The sequence below is a fragment of the Nansenia antarctica genome, assembly GCF_963989245.1.
Source record: "Nansenia antarctica genome assembly, chromosome: 10".
In the NCBI taxonomy this organism is placed as follows: Eukaryota; Metazoa; Chordata; class Actinopteri; order Argentiniformes; family Microstomatidae; genus Nansenia; species Nansenia antarctica.
The window spans coordinates 9,830,718-9,858,356 of NC_137680.1; the positions used below are offsets into that span (position 1 = coordinate 9,830,718).

Sequence of the window (27,639 nt, forward strand, 5' to 3'; positions counted from 1 at the left end):
TGACGAGTAAATTGGAATGGAAAGATCCTGGCTTATTAAGAATGCATATCATATGGTTTTCAAAAAGATGGCATTTTCAAGTGTAACTGACTTTTTATATAAAGCTGACATCACATGCGTGATCCCTGCACATTTGCATTATCCGAAGTGCATTTTGTTAACATGCAGATAAGACTCGTACAAGCTAATGCCTAACATTTTCTCTTCACGAGCATTACAAGCGCAGTTTCAGTTAAGTGCCTGGATGCAGCAGAAAGCACCTCGATCAAAATGTGCTCCAAAAGCTGACTAATCAGTTCCAAAGGGAGCATGTGTAGTTCCTGCCAAAAACACCAAAACCTCCCAACTGTCCCCCAAGTCCTGTGGTTCCATCAACCACCACGAAAGGGGGGGGGCAAAGCAGGGCTCAACCCTACCCACTCCACCTGTCTGGGGTCACTCCACCCCCTTCACCCCGTCAATGTCCATTCCATGGGGGATCACTTGAGGCGGTCCGAACGGAAGGAGTCCTCCACTGCAGGGTCGGCCAGCATGAGGTCCCCATCCAGCATGCCTAGTCCCTCCAGAGCCAGATGGTCCATTCTGAGGGGGTCATCCAGGGCGAAGGGGTCCATCTCGAAGCCAGGGACGTGGGAGAGAGCGCTGGCAATCTCTTTGGAGAGGCCCGTGGGAGAGTCTCCTGGTGGAAAGAGAAGGAGAGTACACGACAGTGAGCATGTAATCTCACATGGGATGAAAAAAATTAACCCTGATTCCAAATCAACCCATCACCTCGATCATCTCTCATCTGGGGATGTTAGGGTGCCTGGTCTGGGGCAACCATTAATGTGGAGCCCTTGTTGAAGTACATACAGTACTGTTCCAGTGGGAGCTGAACCTCACCAGTCAGAATGATGTTAGGGACGTTGTGGCGTCCCTCACCACCGTAGTTCTGGTTCTGATTCTGGTTGTTGAGGAGCTGCTGGTCACCTGAGTCCTGGAGGTCCAAGGAGCCCTGGTTGATGGAGTAGGGTGCATCTTGGCCCTTCCCTGCAGTGGTCCCACAGCCCTGGCTGAGGTTGTACGACAGGCCATCTCCCTGAGTCTCCATGTTAAACTGATGGGGTGATGACAAGTAGGTTAGTACCAAAACAAGCTAAATTAAAAGAAGATAGCTATTGTTAACAACAATGAACTAGCTAGCTCACTCCACCGACCCAGTGCTTTGACATAAAAACAGCATCGGGTATCAGCAATTGTTTGTCAATCAGACTATTTGAATTCTGGATAACTCACAAGCCTATCTGGGAAAGCTTTTCTGGGAATACACAAGTCGTACCACAAACATGTTAAATAGCATTATTAATGTTACTATCAACCTTCAACCTCTGGTGGAGCTCTTCAGCTAGGAGGGTCCCCTAAACTAAATATTGTCAAGAAAGTTCCTGATTGGACTGTGTGGTCTAATGTCTTTTTTTTTTTAAATTAACATTATATCAGATTATATCAAACTTTTATATTTACGTTTCGTAATGTATCTAAGCAGATGTTATCACAAGATTTAACAATGCATTCAAGTGCTCCTTGGAAACCTAGAGCTTTCCACCAAGATTTAGCGCAGTTTTGCACAGTGCTTCTAATTGGCCAATTCTGAGATAGCTCCAACTGGGAAACTCTATTGGAGACCTCAGAGGCACACGAGTTGGAGAGTCGGAAATGTCCACGTTTCATATTTCCAAGGAGCACTTGAGTGTGGCATGAGAGGAAGTCTTACCTGCTGAGACAGCGTCTGGTTCTGTCTGGATGTGAGCTGCAAGCCCAGGTAGGGGTCATCCAGCAGAGAGTTCAACAGTAACGTGTCCTAAAACACAAGAGGAGAACAGGTGGTCAAACAGCATATATGCACCTAGCCACTACTCACAGCCGCTATATCGCTGCATTCAGAGGTCGAGTCCTCAAACAATTAACTAATGTGATTGGTTCTGATTAGAAACACTGTGGACAAAAGTCTGTATAGCTCATAGAAGCCCCTCCCCCAGGTCGTTGTGGTTCGCAATCAGGGTTTTACTTGCAGAGAATCTTTGTGCGGCCCGCACTACACAACATGCTACAAATGTATTCACCTCCCATTAACAGTGCATCTCTCTCCCGTTAATCCTGCAGATTATCCTGTTAATCCGCAAATTATATTCACCAAAAATCTTCCAAAACAGCTTCATTTAGTTTCATTCATGATTTAGTTTTACTCAAAGACATTAGGTTAGTTAGGTGTCTTGCTCAAGGGTAGGAAGAGTTATCACATCACTTGAGATTAACCAGTAGGGATGTCCCGATCCCACTTTTTCACTTCCGATACCGATTTCTGGGCTTCGGGTATCTGCGATACCGATATCAATATTTTTGGGGGAATACTTGGGAACAAATACTTCCCCAGTGTATAGTCCACAACAACAGTTGGTTATTAAAGACTGCCCGCCTTTATTCAAAAAAATAAAACTGTACTCTACAGTGCTCAAAGTGACCAACCGGTTTAAAGTTAAAACTATTTTATCAGCAGCATTCAGCATTGTAGAAAAAAAGTTACTGTCTGCCTTCTACTTTGTCTGTCTTCAAGTTTTTATTCTACAAATGGCAAATCAATTATAGGACCCTTTTTAAAAGTGTAGCCTAGTTAAGTCACAGTATACCCCTGTACTAGGGATGTGCATAACTCAACATTTTCATGGTCAATTAATCAGTGGGTGGTATGAATGATTAATAGATTTCTCGATGTGTGATTCATAAAGACAGCTACTGGATCATCAGCAAGAAATCATTTAATATCTTAAACGCCAAAAAAAACTCCACCTTTAACAGTGAAAAATCTAATTAATTCTGGTATTAATCCTCATGAATTTCTCCTTCTGAATACTTAAATTAGGCTAACATAACAATAATGCAGAACAGAAGAAAGGAATGCCGCTAGTTCCCCTTCGCACGCACCCTGCGCCCGCATTAGAGCGATGCACGCATTTTGTATAGCTGTCCAGCCATTTCCAATTACAATGTTTACCAGTGGTCTAGTTATAGCCCACTGGGGCTAAATCAAAACGGCCAATTACACAATTTTTTTTTTATAAAGATTAAATGGAATTTAATCTGTCCGTGGGAATAGCCCCTCTACTGTACGAATAGGCAGCATTTATTTAGCCACCGTGTTGGCAATTAGGGCAGTCGTTTTTTTTGCTGTGGGTTCTGTCACACTTGCAAGTGAATGTGTTGTTGAGGCTGTCTTCCATAGGGAGAGAAGACCAGATTTCCTGAGCCTTACCAGTCAGCTTACACTGCAAAAGTCTGGTCCACACATCTTTTGGCCAACGCAGTGCAGCGGCAATGCGCCCAAACACACCGAAGTAAAACTCAGACTCTCGGAAAACAGGGACCAATTAAATGTTTTTACTCGCATCAAAACCTGAGGAACAATGCCGCCAGCGTTAGATCCCATTGCTATTTCACCTTTCTGCAACCTTAGCTAACGCCTTAATAGCCATGTCTCACTCTCTCTCTCTCTCCTTCCTGCACCTCCAACTGAAGATGAGCTGAACACACTTTCAGCATGGGATCTACCATAGAGCCAGGAGATGTAAACACTGCCATTTCTACAAAGAGACCAACAAAACAACAGCACACATATTCCTACACTAGGAACGTAGCCCTCACAAGGCTAGACTAGGCTAAAAACAAGCAGCCAAGTAGCCCAACTGTAAACTAATTTACACAACGCGCAGTTGAATGACGTTAGACTCTCTTCGTCAGACTACTCGTCAGACTACTGTTGTTATCACGTGAGTGACACACTGTATCGGAGCGCAGATTGGAGCCTATTTCTTTCTCCCCTCCGATCTGCGATCCAGCATTCTGGGCCAATATCGGACAGATACCGATGTCATGGATTGGTTCGGGACATCCCTATTAACCAGTAACCTAAAATCTCGTAAGCAATTGGATTTCCCATAGCCTTGCAGAAACAGCTCAACAATCTGGAGGAGACTGGGGCTTCATTGACAATACTGCCTACAGGCCAATGTCTCCACTAAATAGCAGTTTCAATGTCACAGCGTCTCAAGCAGACAAAGACGGTCTGCTCTCTGTGCTTCTAAAAATAGATAGAAACAACAGCTGGGTATCTATTTCACATAATGTTGATGTCTCTCTCACGTTTCATACATCACAAACACATTGAAAACACCTGTGCCCACACTGTATGACATCATTGGTTAGAGTTGCAGTTAAGATCCTGTGCAACCATTTACAGAGTGGATATTGAAAACCTATTTGAGAATTGTACGTAAATGTATTAAGCATGCGTTACAAAATTATAACAGCAACAGTCTGAATATTGAATGACCTACTGTAGCATTCTGTTTTTCTGAAAGTGCACTCAATAACAAGTAATGTGTCCTGCGTAATGTAATCTCATTATCTGTTATTTCAATGTGATACAATTTATAGGCAAGGAAGTAAACAATAAACAGAGGATGAACGAGTGTATTGGCAGACACTCCAGACGAGACCAGAGGCTGTCCAAGGGCACTGGACATGAAACACTGTCTTGATGACCTAGGCCCCGTCCAGGAACAAGCCCTAATTCCTTCAGCCTAGTGATCTGAAAGGTGATCTGAAACAAGATGGCAGTGGCTCCACTTTGCATCATCTTGCATCTAAACCGCGGTGTCAGACTCTAGTCTAAGTATCATACCAAAATAACATCCATTACGGTTTACTGGTGTTACTCTTCAATGTACTCCTAAAAATAGTGCCAGTGTGTTCCACAAGCACCAGTCGTTGGACAAGTAGCCTACTAACATGTATTTTTTGTCCGTCATTAAGAACTACCAACAGATATCTGATATCGGGGGGGGGAGAAGTGGTGGTTTTTATATGCCAATGGCGGTGGTTTGGAGGGTTTGTGTGTGGAACTCACGTTGTAGAGGCCCAGGTCTGTGGCCAGGGAGTGGCTGATCTGCTGAAGCTGGGGGAGACCACTCTGCCTCTGCTGCAGTTCCATTTGTTCCTGCTGCTGCTCCTGCTGCTGCTGCTCTGTCAACTGTGTCTGCTGCGACTGCATCTCTTGTGTCTGCAGACACTGCAAGTTCCGCTGCTGCAAGTGCTGCTCCATTTTGATCTGAGGTGAGGGCACTTCATTGACCTGCTGCTGCTGCATGCTGGACCCAGGTGGCCTCTGCTGCTGCTGCTGTTGCTGCAAGTGCTGCATCTGCTGCTGGTTTTGGGCATTGCGCAGGTTCTGCATGTGCAGCTCCTGCAGCGCCTGCATCTGTGAATGTACCTGCTGGTGCCGGTGTTGTGCCAGTAGCTGTTGGTGGTGCAGTACCACGGACGGTTGTTGGCTGGCCTGGTTAGAGGGCATGCTACCCTGCTGGGGCTGATGGGCTGCTGGAGGACCCGACTGGTGTTGCTGTGGCTGGCTGAAGGGGTAGGGAGGGAGCCGCTGGTCCATGGGCAGTTTGCTGGTGTCCAGAGGGACGCCCTGGAAGAAACAAACGCATCTGATTGGACTAGTGAGCGATTGGCATGCATATTAGCCAACAATGATACATTCTTTTGATAATTTCTGGACACATTTCAGAAGAAGCTGATAAATGTTGCACCTATGAATTGTGGAGCAATGTAAAGAGTAATGTTTTGCAATTATCAGCCAATATAATGTTTCAGTAACAGTTTGTTGATGAAGAGGTTTACATTAAAAAAAAATCTATCCACTTAATCAGTGTTTCCGCTATATACTTTTAGCAGCCCTCCACTGAAAGATCTTTACCGCCGCTCCTGTGAGATTTTAGAATTGTATGATATAATAATAATAATAATAACAATAATAATAATAATAATAATAATAATAATACATTAGACTTATATAGCGCTTTTCTAGACACTCAAAGGCACTTTACAAACTGAAAAGATTGAGTAGTAATAATAAAAAGACACAAAATAGATAAAAGAAAGTATAGGGGCCAAATTAAGGTAGTGCTGGGGACACATGGGAAGGGGAGGGGGAGAGGGATTAACTGGTGATGGCAAGCTTGAAGAGGTGGGTTTTGAGGGCCTGTTTAAATGTTGGGAGGGTGTTGGCCTGTCTGATGTGGTTGGGGAGGGCGTTCCAGAGGGACGGGACTGTGGCTGAAAAGGCCCCATCACTCCAGGTCCGGAGCTTGGTGTATCCTAATACATCACATGATCAGTAGCTACATCCCTCATTTCCCAGTAGACAACAGCCCTACAATAGAGGCTGATGTCACTCCTACTGCTCTACCCTCTAGGCCACACATGGCTTGCTTACCTGTGTTATGGAGGACAAGGTGGGAGAAATGGTGGGGGAGAACTGTTTGGCATGGTGCCGGCGAGACTCCCCTCCCATGGGCAAGATCAGAGGGGAGAGCTGTGCACGTCTCCGTGGCGACGTGCTGAGTGGCGGCTGTCCCTGGCCAGTGAGCAGAGGCGAATAGGAGGAGGGGCATGGGCCGGACCCACTGCTATAACTAGGGTTGCTGCCCACTGATTGGAGCGACTGGCCACTCAGAGAGGAGTTGCTGAGAGAGGAGTGCAGGGATTGGTTGCTGAGGGAGGACTGTAGGGAGGGGGAGGAGCTGAGGGAGGACTGCAAGGAGGGGTTGCTGAGAGACGAGTGCAAGGAGGTGGAGCTGAGGGAGTTGGGGAACGAGTGGCTGCTGAGAGATGACTGGATGTTGGGGTTGCTTAGCGACGACTGCAAGGAGGGGTTACTGAGGGTGCCCTGAAGAGACGCCAGGAGACCTGAGCAAATCAACGAGAAGAAAAAGAAACAAATAATAATTTGTTATTTCACCCAAGTTCGACATACAAATCTTGGATCCATGATTTTTAATACTATAGAAATGTTGCAGTTAACAAACAAGGAAGAGAAGACTACAAATAAATACATCTGAATTCAATGTTCATTACAACAAACTTTCCACAACAAATGTACGCAAGCATGATCTGGTCGGCGTTTGACAATAGTGTAATACCTTGTATTATTAACAAACTTAGGCTCATAAGAACAGAATAAAGGAGGGGGTAGTCAATCAAATTGCAACACTATTTCAGCATTATACCACACAGTCACTAGAACCTGACAGATATCGGAGCAACGATAATATCAGCTGATATTGGTATTTTACAGAAATATCTGTATCTGCACATATCCTTCCGATAATGCTAGTATATTACAGGCACACACAGATATTATTTACCAACCATTTATATCACCAGTTAACATGGCTAGCATGTATCCATGAATTTCAGAGTCAGACGTTCTAGGTAACTTTTGTCACAAGCCGCTTGGTGTGTAGTTCCAATCAACCGTATCAGCATGCATGACACAGGTTTGTTTAGTCTAGTAGTGAAGAGAGCTGAATTGACCACTTTGATAAAGTTGTTTGGGGGAGGGGGAGGCCTGGAATAAACCATTACTGGAAATGACAGTGGTTGGCATCCAGCAAGTGCAGAGGGTATTTTAACAGTATGTTAAAAGAGTGCATTTTTGTAAATGAAATATACTGTCTGTAACTGAGCATACCAAAATAAATTCAGTGGGTGATCAAACTGTGTCACAACAAGTTAGATTGAACAGCAAATCACTGATATAAATATGCAGTTCATTGAACATGTGAAATTGTCATTTAGCATAGTACAAGTAACCCTGCACATGGAATTAATAAATGTTGCTCTATTTATCAATGGAGATAATATTTACCTAATCCTAATCCAGATTTGAGAGCATTGTTTGCCATTGTTTTCTTCTCATGAAAACGGATAAAATAACAACAGCAAGTTTTCTTTGGGTTATCGGTGAAGTCGTAAATCATCATCGTTCCCCAAAGAACTGTGCCGGTTGGGCTCTAACAGTCACAATCCTTTATTATGTCTCTCGTCTAGATTAAAAATAGTATATAGACTATGTAGAGAAACAGACCCCATCTGCTTTCCCTGAGAGAAAAATAAATGTTGCGCTAAACATCATATCAGATGAGGTGCAAGGCCTTGGAGATGAGGCCCATAGATTCAGGGTGCATCTCTTTATAGTAAGTAGACTCATCCCATTGTTTCCTTCTCTCAGCGTGCCTTGGATTGATGAGAGCAAACTGGATTGATACAACTGGATTGATGAGCAAAATCCTGATAAGCATTCACCATTTTGCTTCCACCTATAGTGTTTTCAGACCAGGACAAGGAGACAACAAGACAAGAAAAGGGGGCAAGAGGAGGACTACTTGGGTTCAGTCTGCATTGAGATGCGCTCTTTAGGCTGAGGTTAGGACGACTCAGCAGCAGTTTCCTGTGTGCGGTTGGGCCGAGTCACCTCCAAGGAGATGAGGGATAGCGACTTTTTCCGATTGCTCAGCCGCCCCCTCTCTTGCTCTCTTTCTCAATCTAACTTGCGCCCACCCAAATACATCCCGTAGCTTTCTTTTTCTCTCTCTCTCACACTCACACCCACTAACTTCCTCCACTAGATACACAGCGTAGATTTGTGAACTTGTATGGTGCAGTAAGCTAACATCAATGAGAGCACACACAAACATATAACCCGTCAGCTGTCATGTGCCACACACAAACGTACTCTCAACACAAGTATACACATCCTCACTATACATCCCCCCCTGTTCCTGCACTATACACACAGGCAGGAGGTGGAGGGTATGAGTGGCCACACAAACTCCAAACACACACTCCCACATTCCCCACACCCCAAACATTCATCAACACACACACTGTACCTGGCGAGTGATGGAAGGTGCTGCTGAGACACACACACACACACACACACACACACACACCTCACCTGGCGAGTGGTGAAAAGCATTGTTGGCGTTGATGCCCAGCTGGGTAAGGTTGGAGGCCAGGTTGCCAGTGCTGCTGCCCCCGCTGAGGGAGGAGGGGTACCCAGGCTCGTCTGGGTCCAGCGGGGTGGGCAGAGGCGAGGGGAAGTGCAGGCTGGACAGGTCTGGCAGGGAGCCCCCCGTGTTCAGGGCTGAGGGGACGTGAGGCGTGCTGGACTGTTGATCCGGGGAGGGGAATATGCTGGGGGAAGAGAGGAGAGGGAAGTGATTGAAAGAGGGTGGAACCCAGAGGGTTGAAGGGTGGACAAAGACATGAAAAACACAAGACGAGACTAGGGGTGCAAATGTTCAACGGAATTTAAATACAAAACCTCTGGAAAAAGTAAGAAAATAAGATCAAATTAAACTTAAATAAAAATTCCAAGTGCTGAGATTAAAAAAAGTACTTGGAAAAATGCAATTTCTGAATTGCTTTATTTTATTTGATGTAACCTGAATGTTGGTCCAATTAAGAAACATGCAACTCAGGCCCAACACAGTCTAGACTGTGAGTGCATTTGGAATTCATAACTCTGAACAATTGCCCCCATGAAATGTTTGGATAATTGTTGATGATTGTTGAAGGATTCATACACTAAGGGTATTTGTGTATGTACAGTATGTGTGCCAGATAGGGTGACTTCAGAGACCTGTACTTCAGAGAGAATGTACTCAAAACCAACCTCAGCTTCAGAACAACAGAGGGCGGGGGGGGGGGGGGGAGGAGGGAGGGAGAGAGAGAGAGAGAGAGAGAGAGGAGTACAGTAGAAAGAGGGGAAGAGTGCGGGGGCAAGAGGAAGGACAAAGAGAGCGACAGAGGCAGAGACAAAAAGATAAAGAAGGTGAGAGTGTGAGTGCCTGCCCACTAGATTACATTCCAACCTAACCCCCAGCCATGAGAGAAAGAGACAAGAATGTGCAAATGTGAAAGTTATGGGAGCATAACGTTGCCCCTAACTAACTGTCCGCATTAGTCACTGTGAAGAGGAGGAGGAGGAGGAGGAGGAGGAGGAGGAGGAGGAGGAGCAGAAAGAGGATGGACAAGGACGAGAGAGACCAACGAGGGATCTCATTATGGAAGGAAGTGAAATAGAGATGGAGATGAAGCTTTTACATCAGGAACATATATTTTAGTTTTTGTTTCAAATCTATTTATTCATATTGAGAAGTTGGACTTACTTGATACCAGGTACTTCACAGGATTTGGGTCGAGAAGACAGTAGGGGGAGCTGTGAAGGACAAGCCTTTATTGTCAGTTACACAGGTAGAATGTAGCATAAAAGGTCAAGTGAAAGGTCAGAGCACAGGGTCAACCATAGTCAACAGGGTCAACCATAGTCCAGAGTTTCCCATACATAGACGAGAGTCTTTCCGAACCGAAAGTAGCACTTTTCTTTTTTTTCTTCAAGCAGGTTCGAGCAGGTTCGCGGAAGGGCCCCCCCCCCCCCCCCACACCTGCTATATTCTCAAATAATCCACCTGCCACAATCTCACAACATCCCGTGGGAAACACTGTAGTGAACAGAGCCGTTTGAGGTTAAAGGGTTAGTTCTGTGTTTTGGGATGTTAGACCTAATTTTCCACTTATTTGGAGTGTTAAAGGCTCACCCAGACATTTGTTTTTGGTCAAAGTCACATTCTTGAGCAACTACAGCTGGGCTTGGACGCAAGCAGAAGCCATAGAGTGGAAGTGGACAGGGCTCCAAACACATCTCTGTTTGATTACTTATAAACATGGCAAAGCCCAGCAGTAGTTGCTCAAGAAAACTATTTTGCCCGAAAGAAGTACCGGTATCTGGTGAGCCTGAAGTCAGTGGAAAATGTTATCCTGAAAATACCCTTGAAGTGCCTTGCTCAATGGCACATAGCAGTTGGTCGGCTCCTTGGATAAGATGCCAATAACCCTAACCATAAGCAAACTGTCACTCAAAGGATGACAAGCTAGCTTTGCCCCCCAATCAGCTCGTACAATGGGTCTCAAAGTAATGTTATGAACTATGTTCATTTAAACAATGTTTAAAACCCAAGATCCTGGGAGGGAGTGGGCGTGTTGTTCCTGACTCTGACCAACACAAATGACTCATGACAATATCTGAAGGATTAGTGAATCAGTTGTTCTACCAAGAAACTGGGACAGAAGCCCATATGGTGCAGCATTCCAGGGGCAAACCAAGGCGACTTAGAACATGGACAGAGCACTGGTGTGACGGCATTTACAGTGTCCCAACCTTTTTGGTGTCCCATGGTTTGAGCAGTTTGCCCTCGTCCAGGACATTCTCTTCAATAGGGGGAACTGGGTAAGGGAACACTAAAAAAACAGAGAGAAGGAAATCAAGTAATCCGCTCTTGATGATGAAGACTTAAACTGAGATCAAGATGATTCATTTTTTCCCCAATCACTCACAGTACAGGTTCAGACCAACTTGAAGAACAAGCATTCTGGAGAGAGATTTGATTATGTCTCATAAGATTTAGTGTGTGTGTGTGTGTGTGTGTGTGTGTTACATTATCTGCTGGACTCAGTGTGAGTAAGACTTACTTCTTCGGCCCTCTCCCTCACCCTGACCTAGAGTACAGGGAGACAAGAGTACAGGGAGACAAAACAATCAGAACGCCGGAGCAAATGGTGATATCGTGTCAAACCTTGATAACAAAAAATAAATAAATGAAAACAATATGGTTCTCTGATATTTAGAATGTTAGAACTTTGCGGCTGAACTTAAAGTTAAATTTCGGCATCATATTAAAGGGGGGAAGTAAAATTAAAGTAAAAATGCATAGGGTTATATATGGTTATCATAATTTTTTATATAAGTAATTACAGAAAAGGTTTATGACATTTGTGGCTGTGTTGCGCATTGCATAGAGCGAAATCAGATTTCTGTAGATGATTCGCAATGCATGCTGAGAGCGAGGGGTATGGCTCCGAACGTAGTCTGGTCATGAAAAATCTCCAAACAAAGCCGTGGAAAGCCCTTCCCCCTAGCCCTCGATGAAATATGAATTGGGACACCCCTACCCTAAACGTGAACACGCAAAACGAAGCCGTAGGGGTGAAAACGAAGCCGTAGGGGTGAATTGGGATTGGCCCTGTGTGTGTGTGTATGTATGTATGTATCTGTGAGTGTGTGGGTGTGTGCGTGCTCACCGGTGCGTCTGCTCTGCGGTACGTGTGTGTGTCCGGCACTGAAGGGCTCTCCTGCGGGAGGGTTCATCACACTGGTGTGAAGGGCAGAGTCTGAGTTGGTTCTGCGGCAGAGACATACAGTGAAGAGAGAAGGAGATAGGGTTGCAAAGGGTTGGAAACCTTCTGGTAAATTTACAGAATTTCCCCCCGGGATTTTTCCACGGGAAGTTAACCTTTTAGTGAGATACACATATGGCAATTCTAGGTCTTGACATATTTTGGTTAAATTATTTCCAATTCAATGGAATTGCAAAGCACTCTTCCATCACATGTACAGCTGATTCTCAAGATCTTGCGCATTCTAAGATGCTATTGAGCCCACACTACTACTGTCTGAGCCAAGGACGACATGCTTTCTGGTCATATAAGTAAGGGTTAGGGTTAGAATGGATTAGGGGTGGGCATCGACGATCGATAATTGATCGATAAGGATCTTGGTCGATCACAAAATCAAAAATTTGGTCGATCACAAAAAAAAAAAAAAAAAGTTTTTTTTTTTGGGTGATCGACCAAATTTTTAATTTTGTGATCGACCAAGATCCTTATCGATCAATTATCGATCGTCGATGCCCACCCCTAGAATGGATCATTGGGGATGATTCAATATTCCCTTTCTTTTGATGTTCAGTGAAATCATCCCATGTGAAGAGTCAACTCTGTGAACAAAAATGGTCTAGGAATGACCCATCCCCATCTCACACCGGCATCAGACGATTATGTCTGTCTCAGAATAAGGCGTTGATCCTGTGCACTGTTGCGAGAGGGGGCAGAGAGAGAGAGAGAGGGGTGGGATTCACCTGTTGAGTGCTGTGATGGGGAGGCGGAACAACTGGCTTTTGTCCCCGGGGAAGTTGCCTGACCAGTTCCTTTCATGATCGACAAAACAAATGGTTGTTATTCTCCAAAGTAAAAAAGGGAAGGCTTGGAAAGCAGCCGCGAGCAGAGATGCAGAGATATAGACGGAGGAGGAGAGAGAGAGAGAGAGTGGGAGACTGACATGCGACAGAACACAGGGGCCCCAAGTGCTGCGTTCTTATAATTCCAATGTGGGAGGATGCAGAGTATAGAGGGAATAGTGTAGTTCTCAGAGTGAGTGAGTGAGTGTGTGTGTGTGTGTGTGTGTGTGTGTGTGTGTGTGTGTGTGTGTGTGTGTGTGTGTAGGTCCACATATGTTACCACATGCAAGTGTGCAAGCACCTTTATGTTGGCAAGTGCATGTATCCATTTTAACCATTTAGTCTCCCTGGAGTAATTTAGGACTAAGTGCCTTACTCAAAAGCACACTAGTGGTGGTGTTCCCAGCTGGGATTTGAACTCATGACTTTCTGATCACCAGTCAATATCCACTAGGCCACCACTACCGTTAATATAAATAAACAAAACCACATTTGCACACGTGTGTGTGTGTGTGTGTGCCCAGGTATAATATACACTGATGAGCAATCACATTATGACCACCTGCCTAATATGCTGTTGGTCCTGTGTGCCGCCAAAACAGCGCAGACCTGCCAAGGCATAGACTCTACAAGACCCCTGAAGGTGTCCTGTGGTATTTGGCACCAAAACATTAGCAGGAGATCATTAAAGTCCTGTAAGTTGCAAGGTGGAGGCGCTGTGGACCGGACATGTCGGTTCAGCACATCCCACATGCTCAATCGGATTGAGATCTGGAAAATGTGGAGGCCAGTGCAACACCGTGAATGCTTCATCCTGGTCCTCAAACCATTCCCGAACAATGTGTGCAGTGTGGCAGGGCTCATTACCCTGCTGAAAGAGGCCACTGCCATCAGGAAATACTGTCGCCATGAAGGGGTGTGCCTGGTCTGCAACAATTTTAGGTAGGTGTCAAATTGACGTCCACATGAATGGCCGGACCCAGGGTTTCCCATGTTATTCACTTCACCTGTCAGTGGTCATAATGTTTTGGCTCATCAGTGTATAGTCATGTGAAAAAGATAGGACACCCCATGAAAACCTTTGTCTTTTTCAACATATTCAAACATATGGCCATTTGATCTTCATTTTAATAATATTGAGAGATGGAGGTAATATAACAAATTCAAATAAAATTGAAAACCCTAACCTAACCCTATTTTTTAAAAATATTTGTAAAATGTAATTAATACAAATGCAACTTCCTTGTGAGGAAAAAGTGTTTTCCTCACAAGGACACCCCCACATTGGTGACAGCAGCTGGTGAAAGGAGGAACAAGTCGGCAGCCAATAAAAATGTTCTGACTTAAATTTTGGAAAAATGGAAATACATTTCAATGTTGTTTAAAATCACAACACACGCTCACTAGTCAAGACCAAATATTGCAATGCAATGGATTCGGTGAGTAATCCCCACTGCTACCTAGTTAACTATAACACTACTTTACATTGTTAGCAGGCTCACAAAACAAGCTGTGTTAGTTCACTAGTGAGTGTGTCATTGATTTTCAACAACACTGAAACGTTTACATTTTTCTAAATAAAGATCAGAACGTTAAATCGGCTGCCGGCTTGTTACTCCTTTCATCAGCAGCTGTCACATTTATTACTACTTAAAATGCCTACAATTAGAATCAAGTGCACATGAGGTGCAAATGATTAGAACATTGTTAGAGAGGATTTTGGAGGTCTTATTTAAAATAAATATATAATAATAATAATTTATGTTGATTGTTGAAGTGAGTGGTATTATCATGTGGTATTATCAAAAGAGCTTTCTGAGGCCTTCAGAAAGAAGGTTGTAGATGCGTATGTGTTTGGGAAGGAATTTATTAAGATCTCCAAACAATAAGAAATCATAACCCACTTTTTTTAAGTGGAGAACATTTAAAACAACTGCCAACATGGCCAGGTCAGGCCATCCTAGCAAGTTCAGCCTAAGAGCAAACCGCAAGATGCTTAAAGAAGTCTCCAACAATCCTAAAATGTCATCACAGGACCTAAAGGTAGATCTTGCCACAGTACATGTATCTACCATCAGAAAGAGACCGCACAAGTCTGATTTTCACGGGAGGTATGCAAGGAGGAAATCCTTGTTGTAAAATAATCCCATTCCCATCATCAAATAATCCCATCATAGCAAGACGGCAAGAAGTTTGCCAGAGTACACCTCGGCTAAATTTAAATTATTTTCAAATGTCAATGTATGACATAATTTGAAAGCTAACAATCAATCTGCACTTTTATAATCTGGAGAAGAAAAAAACTGAATAATGACACTGGACTAGTTATTCCCCAAAACACCAGCTGCTGTCACATATTATTAAAATGAAGATCAAATGTCCATACGTATAAATATGTTGAAAAGTGAGTGCGTGCGTGCATATGTCTGATAGTGGATTTTCATGTTTGTCTGTAAGGTTGGCCGTTCCATTACACGGTTTTGAAGGGTTCGGCCCGCCAAACCCTGGTTAGGCTGATCGGTCCACGTCATTGGAATTTACAAAGCCGTTTGTCAGTGTTCCAAGCCCTCCAGTCCAGTGCTTATCTGGGGGGAAATGGGCCAAACGTATGCTTACACCACCAGAAAAACACTCTACAAGAGCAGCTGCCTCTCTCCCATCCATCTGATTGATGGCAGCCATTTTGCCAAAGTGCAGCATCCGAGCTGAATAACTGTGGTTTCAAGCAACCTTCGTTTCGGTTTTGCATCATTGGTATTTTGTGATCTGTCTTTGATAAAGCATTATTTGGACAAACGTGAAGATAAAAGCGGAACGGGGGGTTTCATTTTAGAGAGTGGTGTAATTGTGGGTCAAAGCGAGTTTCCCTCTCTGGAAGAGTGTGTCCTTTTCATTTCCAAGAGGAAGAAAGAAAGAAAAAAGAAAGAAAGAAAGCAGCTGGCAAACAAAGCAGGAAAAAAAAAGAAGATCCATATTTGGATGCCAACAAATGGAGAACAAAAAGGAGAAAAGAAAAAGTTGCTGTTCTGAACAGCGACTGAAGGCTGTGAAGGAAAGCTGATTGAAGTAAATTAGGCATCTTGTTAGTCAGTCCTGAAAGCCGTTAGTATTAGCTGTTAACTGGAGACCTAAGCGAACATTCCAAATGCCACGGAGAGACACAACCAAGCAAGATGCATTGAACACAAATAAACAGGTATCCTCTAGGACTCTTGTGTCTCTACAGACGAGCCCTGATCATTACCTTCTCCAGCTGGGGTCTGGGGGTGGGGAGAGATAGGCAGAGTTGTATGGAGAGCTGTCCATCTGAGGAAAAACACTGTCAAGGCAACAACAAATGCCTTTTTTCCTTATAGGCCTAATGGTGTATAACATACACATATGACTAACATAAGGAATATCTTGATAAGATAGCCAGAATACTGAATGAAAATACAACATTCATTTGGTCCAGCTTGCAGTTAGGCAGACATACTGTCTGGTTAACCACAAGACACTTTTAAGGAGCTTTGGAGCTGAAAACTACTTCTGTAACATTGAATGCAGATTCATGTTCAGTCAGAGTGTTAGTTTGCAGGAAAGAACCAACAGTTGTTGTTATGGTAGTCCTATGGTAGTGTGTGCTGTGGTATTGAAGGATACTTGTCTCCTGTAGGGGCGCCCTGGGGAGATGAAGCGCCGGTCCCTCTGGACCCTCTCCACCAGGCCATGGTGTCGCGTGGAGCGACTGGAGTCCAGGTTGGAGTGGAACGAGCCCTGAGGGATGGAAACAGACAGGGGGGGGGGGGGGGGGGCAAGGGAGGAAAAGATGGAGAGGGAGAAGAGGAGGAGGTGGAGGAGTGGAGAGGAGGACAGAGGAGAAAAGATGGAAAAGGACAAGGAGAGATGAATGAATGAATGAATGAATGGTCTTTATTGTCATTGCTATAGTACAGGTACCAAACAACGAAATTTAGGAGGGGTGCTAGGAAAGAAAAAAAAAACAAAAAAAAACAAGAAGGGAAGGAGCTGGTTTACATAAATAAAGGCTATGTACACTATCCACTATACTATACTGTACAGATAGACGACTAGGGTTGTCATATTGCACATAGTGTTATTGCACATTCATTTAAAAGATAAAGAAGGAGAAAGAACTGTATGGTTAATGTATGGTGTTTGTTCTTATAATCGTTGTGCTGATATTATTGAGATGTATAAAAAATGGTTACTCTATTCTCGTTTTATTCATGTTTTTTATTGGTTTGACAATGAACGTCAATGATGCAGTAGTACATGCTAGCCAGGCTATTTAAATGGGTAAATCACATTTATTGGGGCAACAACTGGAAATACAAATGTACGGAGACTAGGGTTGGGCGGTATACAATGTTTGCAGGATTAAAAATCACATTGTAGGGCTTTGAGGGAGCCGTCAATTTCAAATGATGAATTTGTGACAGCGGCTGGTGAAAGGTGGACCAAAGCCCTAGATCCAGCCTTTCCGCAAACCTACTCAAACACTTTCTGCGAGCAGCTCAGAAAAATGCACAACCCCCCCCACTGTGTGCTGTGAATCACATATCCTTCTTCTGAGTAGAAACAGTCACATGACATGCGATTATGATCGTTTCTAAATAGTTTGTCTTTTTTGACAGGTTATTTATTTGACAAATTACATTGTTTACAAAAAGTTTTGTCATCACTTTTACAGCGTGAAAAAGAAAAAGGGGGGAAAAAATGGTATTTGAGGTCCACTTGATTTAACTTGGTGTTTGCACTTTTGGGAACTATTCTACTTTTTATTTGAATCCAGACATGCAGCTTGAGTATTTGACCTACGTCTGGTACACTAACAGAGAATAAGTGAACCAGGTCAGCAGCAAAGTTCTTACCTGAAAGTCGCCTGTGTTCCTGCCGATCTGGTTGACATTGGGCAGGGAACCCCCATAGTACGGGCCCTGGTTTCTGGCCAGACGGACCTTCTGAGCCTGGATCTGGAGAACAGAGAGGGAGAGAGAATTTCTAAAAATGAAAATCAGTGGACAATTGTCATGTCATGGAAATGAAAATGGACATTGCTGAAGCATTTTTATTCTTTCCTGAAATTGTAAATCGGTCGTTGGAACGATGGAACTTTGAGTGTCGGCATACAGAGTACCAATCTGAGAAAAAGGATTTTCTTTTACACCCCTCGAAACACCTGCCTTGTAAATGTTGCAATCAGTTCTAATGTCTCAAGCTTGAAGTAGCCTAATTCTAGAAAGAAGACATAGTTGTTATTGTCGTGACCACAGTCGCGTATAATCTCAGCTGTCAGTCGACGACACATGTATTTGGCGTAGGTTTTTACAACAGTTTGCATCACGGCATCGGATCGGTAAATAGCATTCCCCATCTCTGATTCCTAATGCAGCATTTTAGGGCATTTTATCGGCTCGATACCAATGCTCAGTATGGGATGGTTGCATCTCTAGTTGGTACACTAGCCACTAGGGGTGTAACGATACATCGATTCACATCGATGCATCGATTCATTGACTAACGATCTGATTACATCGACGCAATGTAAAAACATCGATATATATCGTCATCTTAAAGATACACCTTTATTTTTAATTTGCACAGGCTGCATTCGTAAACTCGCTCTTAGAACGCTGGAGAGCACAGTGGTATCAACGTCATAAAGGGACCAAGACATCTGATTGGACAAGAGGCAGTGTTTCCTCTACATGCATTTCATCGTGGCGGTCCGCCACGATGGAATTTCCTCCGCCACCATTCAGATTTCTCAACCGAAAAAAAAAAAAAAGATTTAGGCCGCTTTTCAGACCTTCACAGCGCTAGACACACCCACAAGCGCTGAAACTGGACCAGTCCGTGTGTGTCGCGAGTATTGATTGATTGATTGATTGATTGAAAACCTTTATTGTCCCCAATGGGGAAATTTTGTTGTCAAACAGCTCAGTTAGGGCAGAAAACATTCAGTACAGAAAACAGAAAAACATTCAATAAAAAACATAAAACAGTGCAGGCTCAATAAGTAAAAAGTTCCAAAAGTTCCATCTCCAGGTCTCCCCCACCCTGCAGGGCCTGGTTGTAGAGTCGGAGTGCAGCTGGAATAAAGGACTGTCCAAATCTTTTTGTACTTTGACGGGGGAGAACAAATCTGTGGCTGAACTTGCTCCTCATCCCTGCCAGCTCGCAGTACATCGGGTGGGAGGGATTGGCCAGCATGGCCGCCAGTTTTTTCCCCATCCTCTGTTCTGCCACCACCTCTAGGCTGTCCAGCCCGGTCCCCACCACAGAGCTGGCCTTCTTCACCAGTTTGTTTAGCTTCGCAGCATCCCTGGCACAGATGTTTCCACCCCAGCAGGCCACGGCGAAGAACAGAACGCTGGCAACCACCGACTGGTAAAACATTTGCAGCAGCTTGTTGCAGACACCGAAAGACCTCAGCCTTCTCAGGAAAAACAGTCTGCTCTGCCCTTTCCTGAGAAGAGCCTCGGTGTTGTCAGTCCAGTCCAGTTTGTTATTAATTTGTACTCCCAGGTACCTGTAGGAGTCCACCCTCTCGACTTCCACCCCCTTGATGGTGATGGGGGCTGGGGTCCTTCTCTTCCTCCTAAAATCCACCACCAACTCCTTTGTTTTGCTGGTGTTAAGCAAAAGGTAGTTGGTGTCGCACCACTGCACGAAGCTCTCCACCAGGGCCCTGTACTCCTCATCCCTGTCGTCTGTGATGTAACCGACGATAGAGGAGTCATCCGAAAACTTCTGCAGGTGGCACTGGTCGGAGCTAAACTGGAAGTCGGAGGTATAGAGGGTGAAGAGAAAGGGTGACAGAACAGTTCCCTGGGGGGCACCGGTGTTGCACACCACCACCTCAGACTGACAGCCCTGCAGTCTCACATACTGACGCCTGTCTGTGAGGTAGTTGTGGATCCAGGCCGTCAGGGAGTCCTCCACACACATCACTGCTAGTTTGTCAGCCAGCAGTGATGGCTTGATAGTGTTAAATGCACTGGAGAAGTCGAAGAACATGGTCCTCACCATGCTCTGTGGCCTCTCCAGGTGTGTGTAGGCCCTGTGCAGCATGTAAATGATGGCGTCCTCCACCCCCATGCTCTCCTGGTATGCAAACTGCCGGGGGTCCAGGAAGTCCTTCACCTGGGGCTTAAGGTGTTGCAGCACTAGCCTCTCCAGGATCTTCATGACCTGTGGTGTCAGGGCGACAGGTCTGTAGTCGTTTGGGGTGCTGGGCCGTCCCTTCTTTGGCACTGGGACGATGCAAGAGGTCTTCCAGAGCTGTGGCACCCTCCTCAGTCTTAGAGATAGACTGAAGAGATGTTGGAATGTGTCCGCCAGCTCTCCAGCACACACCTTCAGAACCCTGGGGTTGATGTTGTCTGGACCTCTGGACTTGTTCACATTCACCCTGGAAAGCTGCCTTCTCACCTGCTCAGATGTTATAAAGCTGTGAGTACCGGTGTCTCCAGGTGTGAAGCATGCTCCCTGGCTCCTGGTGTTGGTAAGGGGAGGCAGTTGCTGCTGGGGTGCTGCTGGGGTGTCAGGGGGAGTGGGGGCTACTGTTGCCAGGGGTGCGGTACATTGGAGAGGGGAGGAGAGGTTCGGGGGCTGTGGGGGGTGACAGGGGGATGGGGGGGGTGACAGGGTCGGGGGCTGGGTCGGGGGCTGGGTCGGGGGCTGGGTCGGGGGCTGTGACAGGGTCGGGGGCTGGGTCGGGGGCTGGGTCGGGGGCTGGGTCGGGGGCTGGGTCGGGGGCTGGGTCGGGGGCTGTGACAGGGTCGGGGGCTGGGTCGGGGGCTGGGTCGGGGGCTGGGTCGGGGGCTGTGACAGGGTCGGGGGCTGGTATTGAACTTGAGGCTGCGTTCGTAAATTCGCTCTGAGAGCCCCGGAGCGCACACTGGGTTCAACGTCATAAAGAGACCAAGTCATTTGATTGGACAAGAGGCATTCCGTGAGTGCTGATCAGATTTCCAGAGCGTATTTACGAACGCGCCCTGGCTGTCACCCGAACACCGCGAGCTAGCGTAGTGTAGTGTAGTATAGGATGCGTAGTGTAGTGTAGTGTAGGATGGAGAGAGAGAGGAGAAGCCTCTCTATGTGTTACCTATGTCCAGTGTACTAGAACCACTCTAACAGGAGTGTTTGTCCGTGAATAACACCGGCTATGCCCGGGGTAGAAACACAAGACTATAGCTGGATAAGGTCTACAGGGTCATTTTAAGCCGCCGACCAGCCCTCTACGACCACGGGAAGTCATGTTAAAAGTGAAGATACTTCTGTTAAACTAAGCTAAGCTAAACATCGCTAATCGCTAACTCCCTCCTGGGCTTAAAGTGACAAGTAATAACGTTGTGAAAAAAACCGTCAGATCAGTGTTTTTGTTTTTATTGACAACGGAATTACATGCTGGAAAAACATGCAGACACAGACAATAAGAGACACACGGGAGAAGTACAGGAAAACATTTTATTTTTTTGGGCCATCCTCGAGTTTTGGCTGAAATTACGTCATTGTTTTGAGCGCGCGTGCGCGTTTCATGCGCGTGCACGCGAAAAAATTGCGCGCGCGGTCAGCACTACCCGCCGCCATTGTAAAAATTCCTGGAGGAAACACTGAGAGGCATTCCTTGAGTGGTGATCAGATTTCCAGAGCGAATTTACGAACGCACCCACAGCGTCCCGCAACTCGGTGAATGAATTGTCTCCGGTGACGGTGTGAAGACACGAGAAACATTCCATTTTTAAAGGGGGGACAAGTTCTTCCAGTTTTGTTTCATGGGACATTAATGTTTTAAAGCTGAATATCTCTTGTTTGTGAGACTAGTGAACGGGTCTATTTTTCTTTTTGTAACAGAAGAATACTGTATAATACAATATGATTTAAATGCTGGATAACTGGAAGAGCTCACAAATAAAATGGTCAAATCATATTCTAGTTGTTTTTGTGAGTTGATAATTGTGTTAGATTGGCATATGATATCGCGTCATATCGATCATATCGTCATATCGATCTTGAATCGAATCGAATCGAAATCGTATCGTGACTGACATTGTGATATCGTCAAACATTGTATCGTCATACAAACAAATCGATATAATATCATATCGTGATGAAGCTGGTGATTTACACCCCTACTAGCCACGTGGGAATCCGTGGGCTGTTTATTCACTGGTTGGGACTTGTGTGGCAAGCAAGTTACAGGTGTCCATCCTTCACTAAGGCACTTCTGCCTTGAATTTCCCCAGGCATTTCAACATAAATTACTATAATTTTAAAAAGCTTGACTTATTCAGCTCAGAGAGAGAGAGAGAGAGAACATTACACAGGTCCCTATCAGTCAAGATAAACCCTTTGTGGCAGCATGAGGGATCAAATGCGTTTCTAAGGGTCCTCTAAAAATAGGCTAACAAGTGTACCCTTCTGACTACAATGTATTGGACTTGGGGACCTTTGATGTCATTATAGTGTCCAATCTATTACAATTCCACAACTCAAGTGGCATTGTCAAACTGTGTTAATAATATGGCTCTGATCCTGACTTTCTGTGAGTACTGAATACCCTGTGGCATTGGCAAGACGATCTGCAATATCGTGTCCTTGACAAAAGCATTCGAGCTGAACTCACTCAACTCTGCTGGGATAGCTGGCTGCATAGAGCCGATACACATCGCTTCAAGCCATATCAGTGGGCTACGATAATAACCAATTAGACATCTTTATCATAGAACAAGTATCAACAGTCAAATCATTATCACCAGCAAAACTGTGGTTGTTTTACAAATGTCAAAAGAGACAGTTTTAAACAACTCGTTATTTCAGTAAGCCACTGAAACACATTGACGATACAGAGTAGACAAACATTCCGGTGTTGTCTTAAAAAAGCTTGAAATCTCACTGTGTGATGTAACCTACAGTTTATGAAATGTTTAGGCTAATGCAGCCACCAGACACTGAAAACAAAGAGCAGTCAATGTAGGCCATTCATTGTAAAAGAAAAGATCATTATCCCGAAGAGACAATCATTCACGAGACAAACTAGCAACGATGAGGATAAGTTCGCCTCATGTTTAATCATTCTCTCATAGAAATATATAGCGTTGCCTTTTGGGTTGATAAAACAAAACAAAGTCTAGGCCTACTATGCTTACGGCTGTCTGTAGGAGACACGGGTGACATTTGTGTTTTTCTTCCCGTTAAACTGTTATTACATGCTCATAACATAACATACAGTAATACAGTAACTGCCATATATTGAAAGCTGAAGTAAACATGGAAAAAGGGGCCAAATCCCTCCTATGACATGTTCTGACATCGCATTTTGTAAAAAGAAATCATGAGAAAATCGTATGGTGAACCCAGTATCATGAATCGTATCGAATTGTGAGTTGCGTGTATCATTACATCCCTAGTATCGATGCATCCCTAATGGTAGTTATACAGACGCCTCTACATTTTGGTCTGTTAAGGTTTTTCCTGTATTGAACAACACAATTCATGCAAGCAGGTATTCCATCCCAAAACAGGAGGAGGCTACCTGGATAACAGCCTAATCAGCATCAATTCAGTTCTCAATCATCAATTCTGATGATAGCTTTAAATGTGTCCCCCACCCCACCACCTTTTTTTCCAAACTTACATGAAGGAGAAAAAAAGATTCAGGGAGGTAACAATGACAAAGTATTGTGTTGTCTAGCTCCCAATGTGACATTGAGCTCTGTATCTCATCTCGTCTATTTAGGCTACATATCATTATGACAGGGCAGGCCAGGCCACTGGTGACTTCCATGAACTAGAATATGACATACAGTCTTGATAGGACATAGCCTAACAAGATTACATCAGCCTTCAGTTTCCTTCTGATTTATGAATCACTTCCAGCACAGCAATGAGGATACTTACAGTTTTTATCCATTGTATACATACACAAAAATTGTGTAACTATGCACACAAGTCTGAACACTTTAAGCTTGTGTGTCTACAACAAGACTCCAGAGTGCTAAACTCTAAGCAAAATGTGTAAAAATGCACTAAATTCTTTTCAATACTAAATCGCATTTTATAAAAACTCTAAGCACAAATCGCATCATTTAGCACACTTTGTTCACCTGGAAAACACTGGCCTTGAAAATACCACGTCCTAATTACCAATTGGTCTCACTCACTTTTCACCTGTTCTTGAACAGTTTGAAAACTCAATTGGCATGTGTCGAAGCATAAAAGAGGCCTCAGGTGACCTCTATGGTGTTGGGGGGAAAAAGGAGCAGCATGGAGAACAGAGAGGAAGAGTTAGAGCAGGAGGAAGAGGAAGTGAGCCAATATGTGGCTACCGAAGCTGGGCAGCGAGTCCAGCCTAATTTGAGCTTCTTCACGGTAGCCTCAGTTATCAGAGCATTTAGAGATGAAAATGGAGGATGAGGCGGTGGCCCTGACCATAACAGCCGCATTATTAGGCCTACACGAAAATAGGTTGCTTACCGGGACTGTGTTCTCAATAGGGGTGGGCATCGACGATCGATAATTGATCGATAATTGGTCGATAAGGATCTTGGTCGATCACAAAATAAAACATTTGGTCGATCACAAATTTTATTTTTATTTTTGTGATCGACCAAATGTTTTATTTTGTGATCGACCAAGATCCTTATCGATCAATTATCGATCGTCGATGCCCACCCCTATTTCTCAACGCTCTCTGGAATTGTACTTAGCTGCCTGAACTAAAGGTTATTTCAACAGCAGTAGTTTAGCAGACAGGAAGATGTTAGCTTGCGCATCATGTCAGTAACTTACGAGTTTAAATAAAGGTTTGAATGAATGTGACTTGAATGAGCTGTAGATGACCACCCACCCCCAACCCAATAGTTTTTTTGCATCTACATGATTCACGTGGATGACCTATTTTGAGGTAAAAACTGCAAATTTGGACCACTGATTGATTATGTCGTTTTGTTTTACATTTATGAAATATGTGTAGCTTATACTATACTGTATACACTTTTCATACAATGGAGGAGGCATGTGACGCCAGATTGCTTGGCCAGGGAGAACATCACAGGCGATGTAGATAAGGTCCTCTGGCCTGATCAGGATCAGATGCGGACTGATTTACATGTAGATCTGTTTCATCACTTTTTTTTGTGGGCCGAGTCAGTTCAGTCAGTTGAACATTGTACTGTATTACAGTAACAAATAGCCTACATATTTTATTTGTTACCTTTTTGTATTCGTGCACTGATCATTACATCCCCAGAAAGACAGGCTAAACATGTTCTTACTGTAGTGTGTTCCTCAATTTACTTATCATTGCAAGTATTGTGAGTTTTGCCATAATAGGTAACATTTATGTATTCTCAGAACTCTAACAATGTTGCATTATCAACTACAAGTTTAGAGTATGACTCTAGGAAGCTGCCTTGTGAGTTTAGCTCAATTGGAGCTCAGTGGATAAACAAAAAACTATTCTGATAGTATACAATGATTGTGTCCATGCAATATTCATGATATATTCACAGTATTATATTACAATATGGCAACGTCTTTATAATGTACCATGACATTGCAACCTATTTTACGACAAAAAAATAAATTTAAAAAGAAAAACTATTTACACATTAATACATTTGAATATGTAACATGGCCTCGAGCAAAAAAATAAACACTATTTTGATGGCAGTATTTTAAATTTAGCACAGTGTTTCATTGATGCTCTGTAAGAGATATTCATATAGCTGTGTTTTGGTGGATAGAATCAATTTGAGAAGAGATTTCTCTCTCTCTCTCTCTCGTTTCGCAGTGTGCTCTGTCTCCATTTACCGGTAACCGTCCCTCTTGCCACATCATTCAGCCATGCCATTAGTCTGATTGGCCAGCCCACACATTGCTGCAGTAAAAGAGTGTGTAGGGGGGAGGGCACAAGGACAGGGGCTCAAAGGAATTCCCAGAAGAAACAGCACTGGGATGGCAAAGGGGAGTCGATGTGAATGAAGGAGGTGTGTGTGTGTGTGTGTGTGTGTGTGTGTGTGTGTGTGTGTGTGTGTGTGTGTGTGTGTGTGTGTGTGTGTGTGTGTGTGTGAGGGTTTGGGGGTGAGCCAGCAAAGAGATTATTAGTATTAATAATGATAATAATAATAATAATAATAATAATAATAATAATAATAATAATAATACATTTAGTTTGTATAGCACTTTTCACAGTAGCACAGTAAAACATTTATTACGTTTATTTTGAGCCATTGAATGCACTGCCAACAATGCAATTCATGGGAGGATGAGCCTCTTCACTGCACTGGCTTTGCCACCTCTTGACCTCTCCTCTCCCGCTTCTCATAATTATTGGAGAGGAAAGAATATGGGCTACATTTAGTAACAACCTGCAAGCCATGGTCAAATTATATTTTTTTAAAAACAGTCTAAATACTGTAACCCAATATTTAACTTCACATGTGATTATTTCACCCCTTCATCATCATCATCATGGAGGTAAAAATAAATGTGTCATTCACAACAACCCTTCCAGCTCTGCTGCAATCAGGCCACTGAGTCAACCTGAATGAAGGCATGAATGAATGAACGACACACGTGTGAATGTCTACTGATGTTCTCTGCTGGTTTCAACACACAGCTGCATTACTTGCATGTGGACAGCTTATTCTTTAAGCTTTTACTAGTCTTGAAAAACTAAAATGTTGACAGCCAACACTACTGAAATGTACCTGTAACACTGTGAGTGACAGCTGAGAGCGGACCAATGAGAACCCTCCCTCTCGTAAACACAGCAGGGCATGGGAGTGAACAGTTAACTCTGACAGCAAGCAAGATAGTTAGCTGGCTAGTGAATAAGCTATGCTAAGATTGATAGCTAAACCACAATCTCAACAAGATAACGTAGGTTAAGAGTGGCTGGTGGTTACAAAAGGATGTGTTAAACAAGTGTTAGCTAGCTACTAAGTTAGCTAACTGGTAGCTAAGTTCACTCGCCGCGATACGCTAGTTTGCTGGCTAGCGTAGGTTAGCTGTGCTACCAAACCATTGAATAGTAGCTAGTTACCTTGGCTAAAAATACATCTTAAATATCAATTCAACACTGTAAAACACTGATTAGCTAGCTAACTACATTTGACATTTAACATAAAAAGCACAACTAGTTAAAGCCGATAGCATAACACGATAACTTGTTAGTGTAGCACTCAGGCGCACAGTTTAATCACCTCAGTTGAGTTTAAAGACTTGTGGCAAGATGTCAACCTTATCAGGACTTTAGCTAACTGGCTAATAACGTTCATTCAAGTGTCCACATTACATAAATCACGCTGTAGCTAGCTTATGGACATATCTAGCCAGGTAGACACCATGCTTGCTAGCTTAATAAGCAACGAGGGATAGCGATAGTTAACTAGCTAGCTAGCTGTCCAGTTGAGTATTCAGAGAGGACTTGTCAAAGCTCCAGGCAGGCCTGTCTTCCCTCCAGCTCTCCTCCTCCTGCCCCTCTCTCTCTCCCCAGACTTACCCTGGTCGAGGTGATATCCATCATCACCTCCTGGAAAGCGGCGGTCTCTTCGGCCTGACGTTGTGTATGGAGAGCTATTTTCTCGCTGAACTTTCTGGGGTTTGACGGCCCGGACCCAGCACCCGAATTGGGTCCTGGTCCGGGTCCACAACCACCCGTAGCAGACAT

General features: G+C 44.1%; 1 protein-coding gene across 1 annotated transcript; it reads right to left on the reverse strand.

Moving 5' to 3' along the window:
* Positions 1-472: 472 nt before the first annotated feature.
* On the reverse strand, positions 473-27,639 carry LOC308166615 (CREB-regulated transcription coactivator 2; the record flags this gene model as incomplete). The annotated part of the gene is made up of 15 exons (XM_080540944.1): positions 473-679; positions 883-1,096; positions 1,754-1,840; positions 4,943-5,506; positions 6,314-6,786; positions 8,837-9,075; positions 10,053-10,102; positions 11,102-11,181; positions 11,413-11,439; positions 12,022-12,122; positions 12,858-12,926; positions 16,201-16,262; positions 16,599-16,712; positions 17,831-17,932; positions 27,472-27,639. The coding sequence occupies 15 exons, from the start codon at positions 27,637-27,639 to the stop codon at positions 480-482; spliced, it is 2,550 nt and encodes an 849-aa protein (XP_080397070.1). The 3' UTR covers positions 473-479.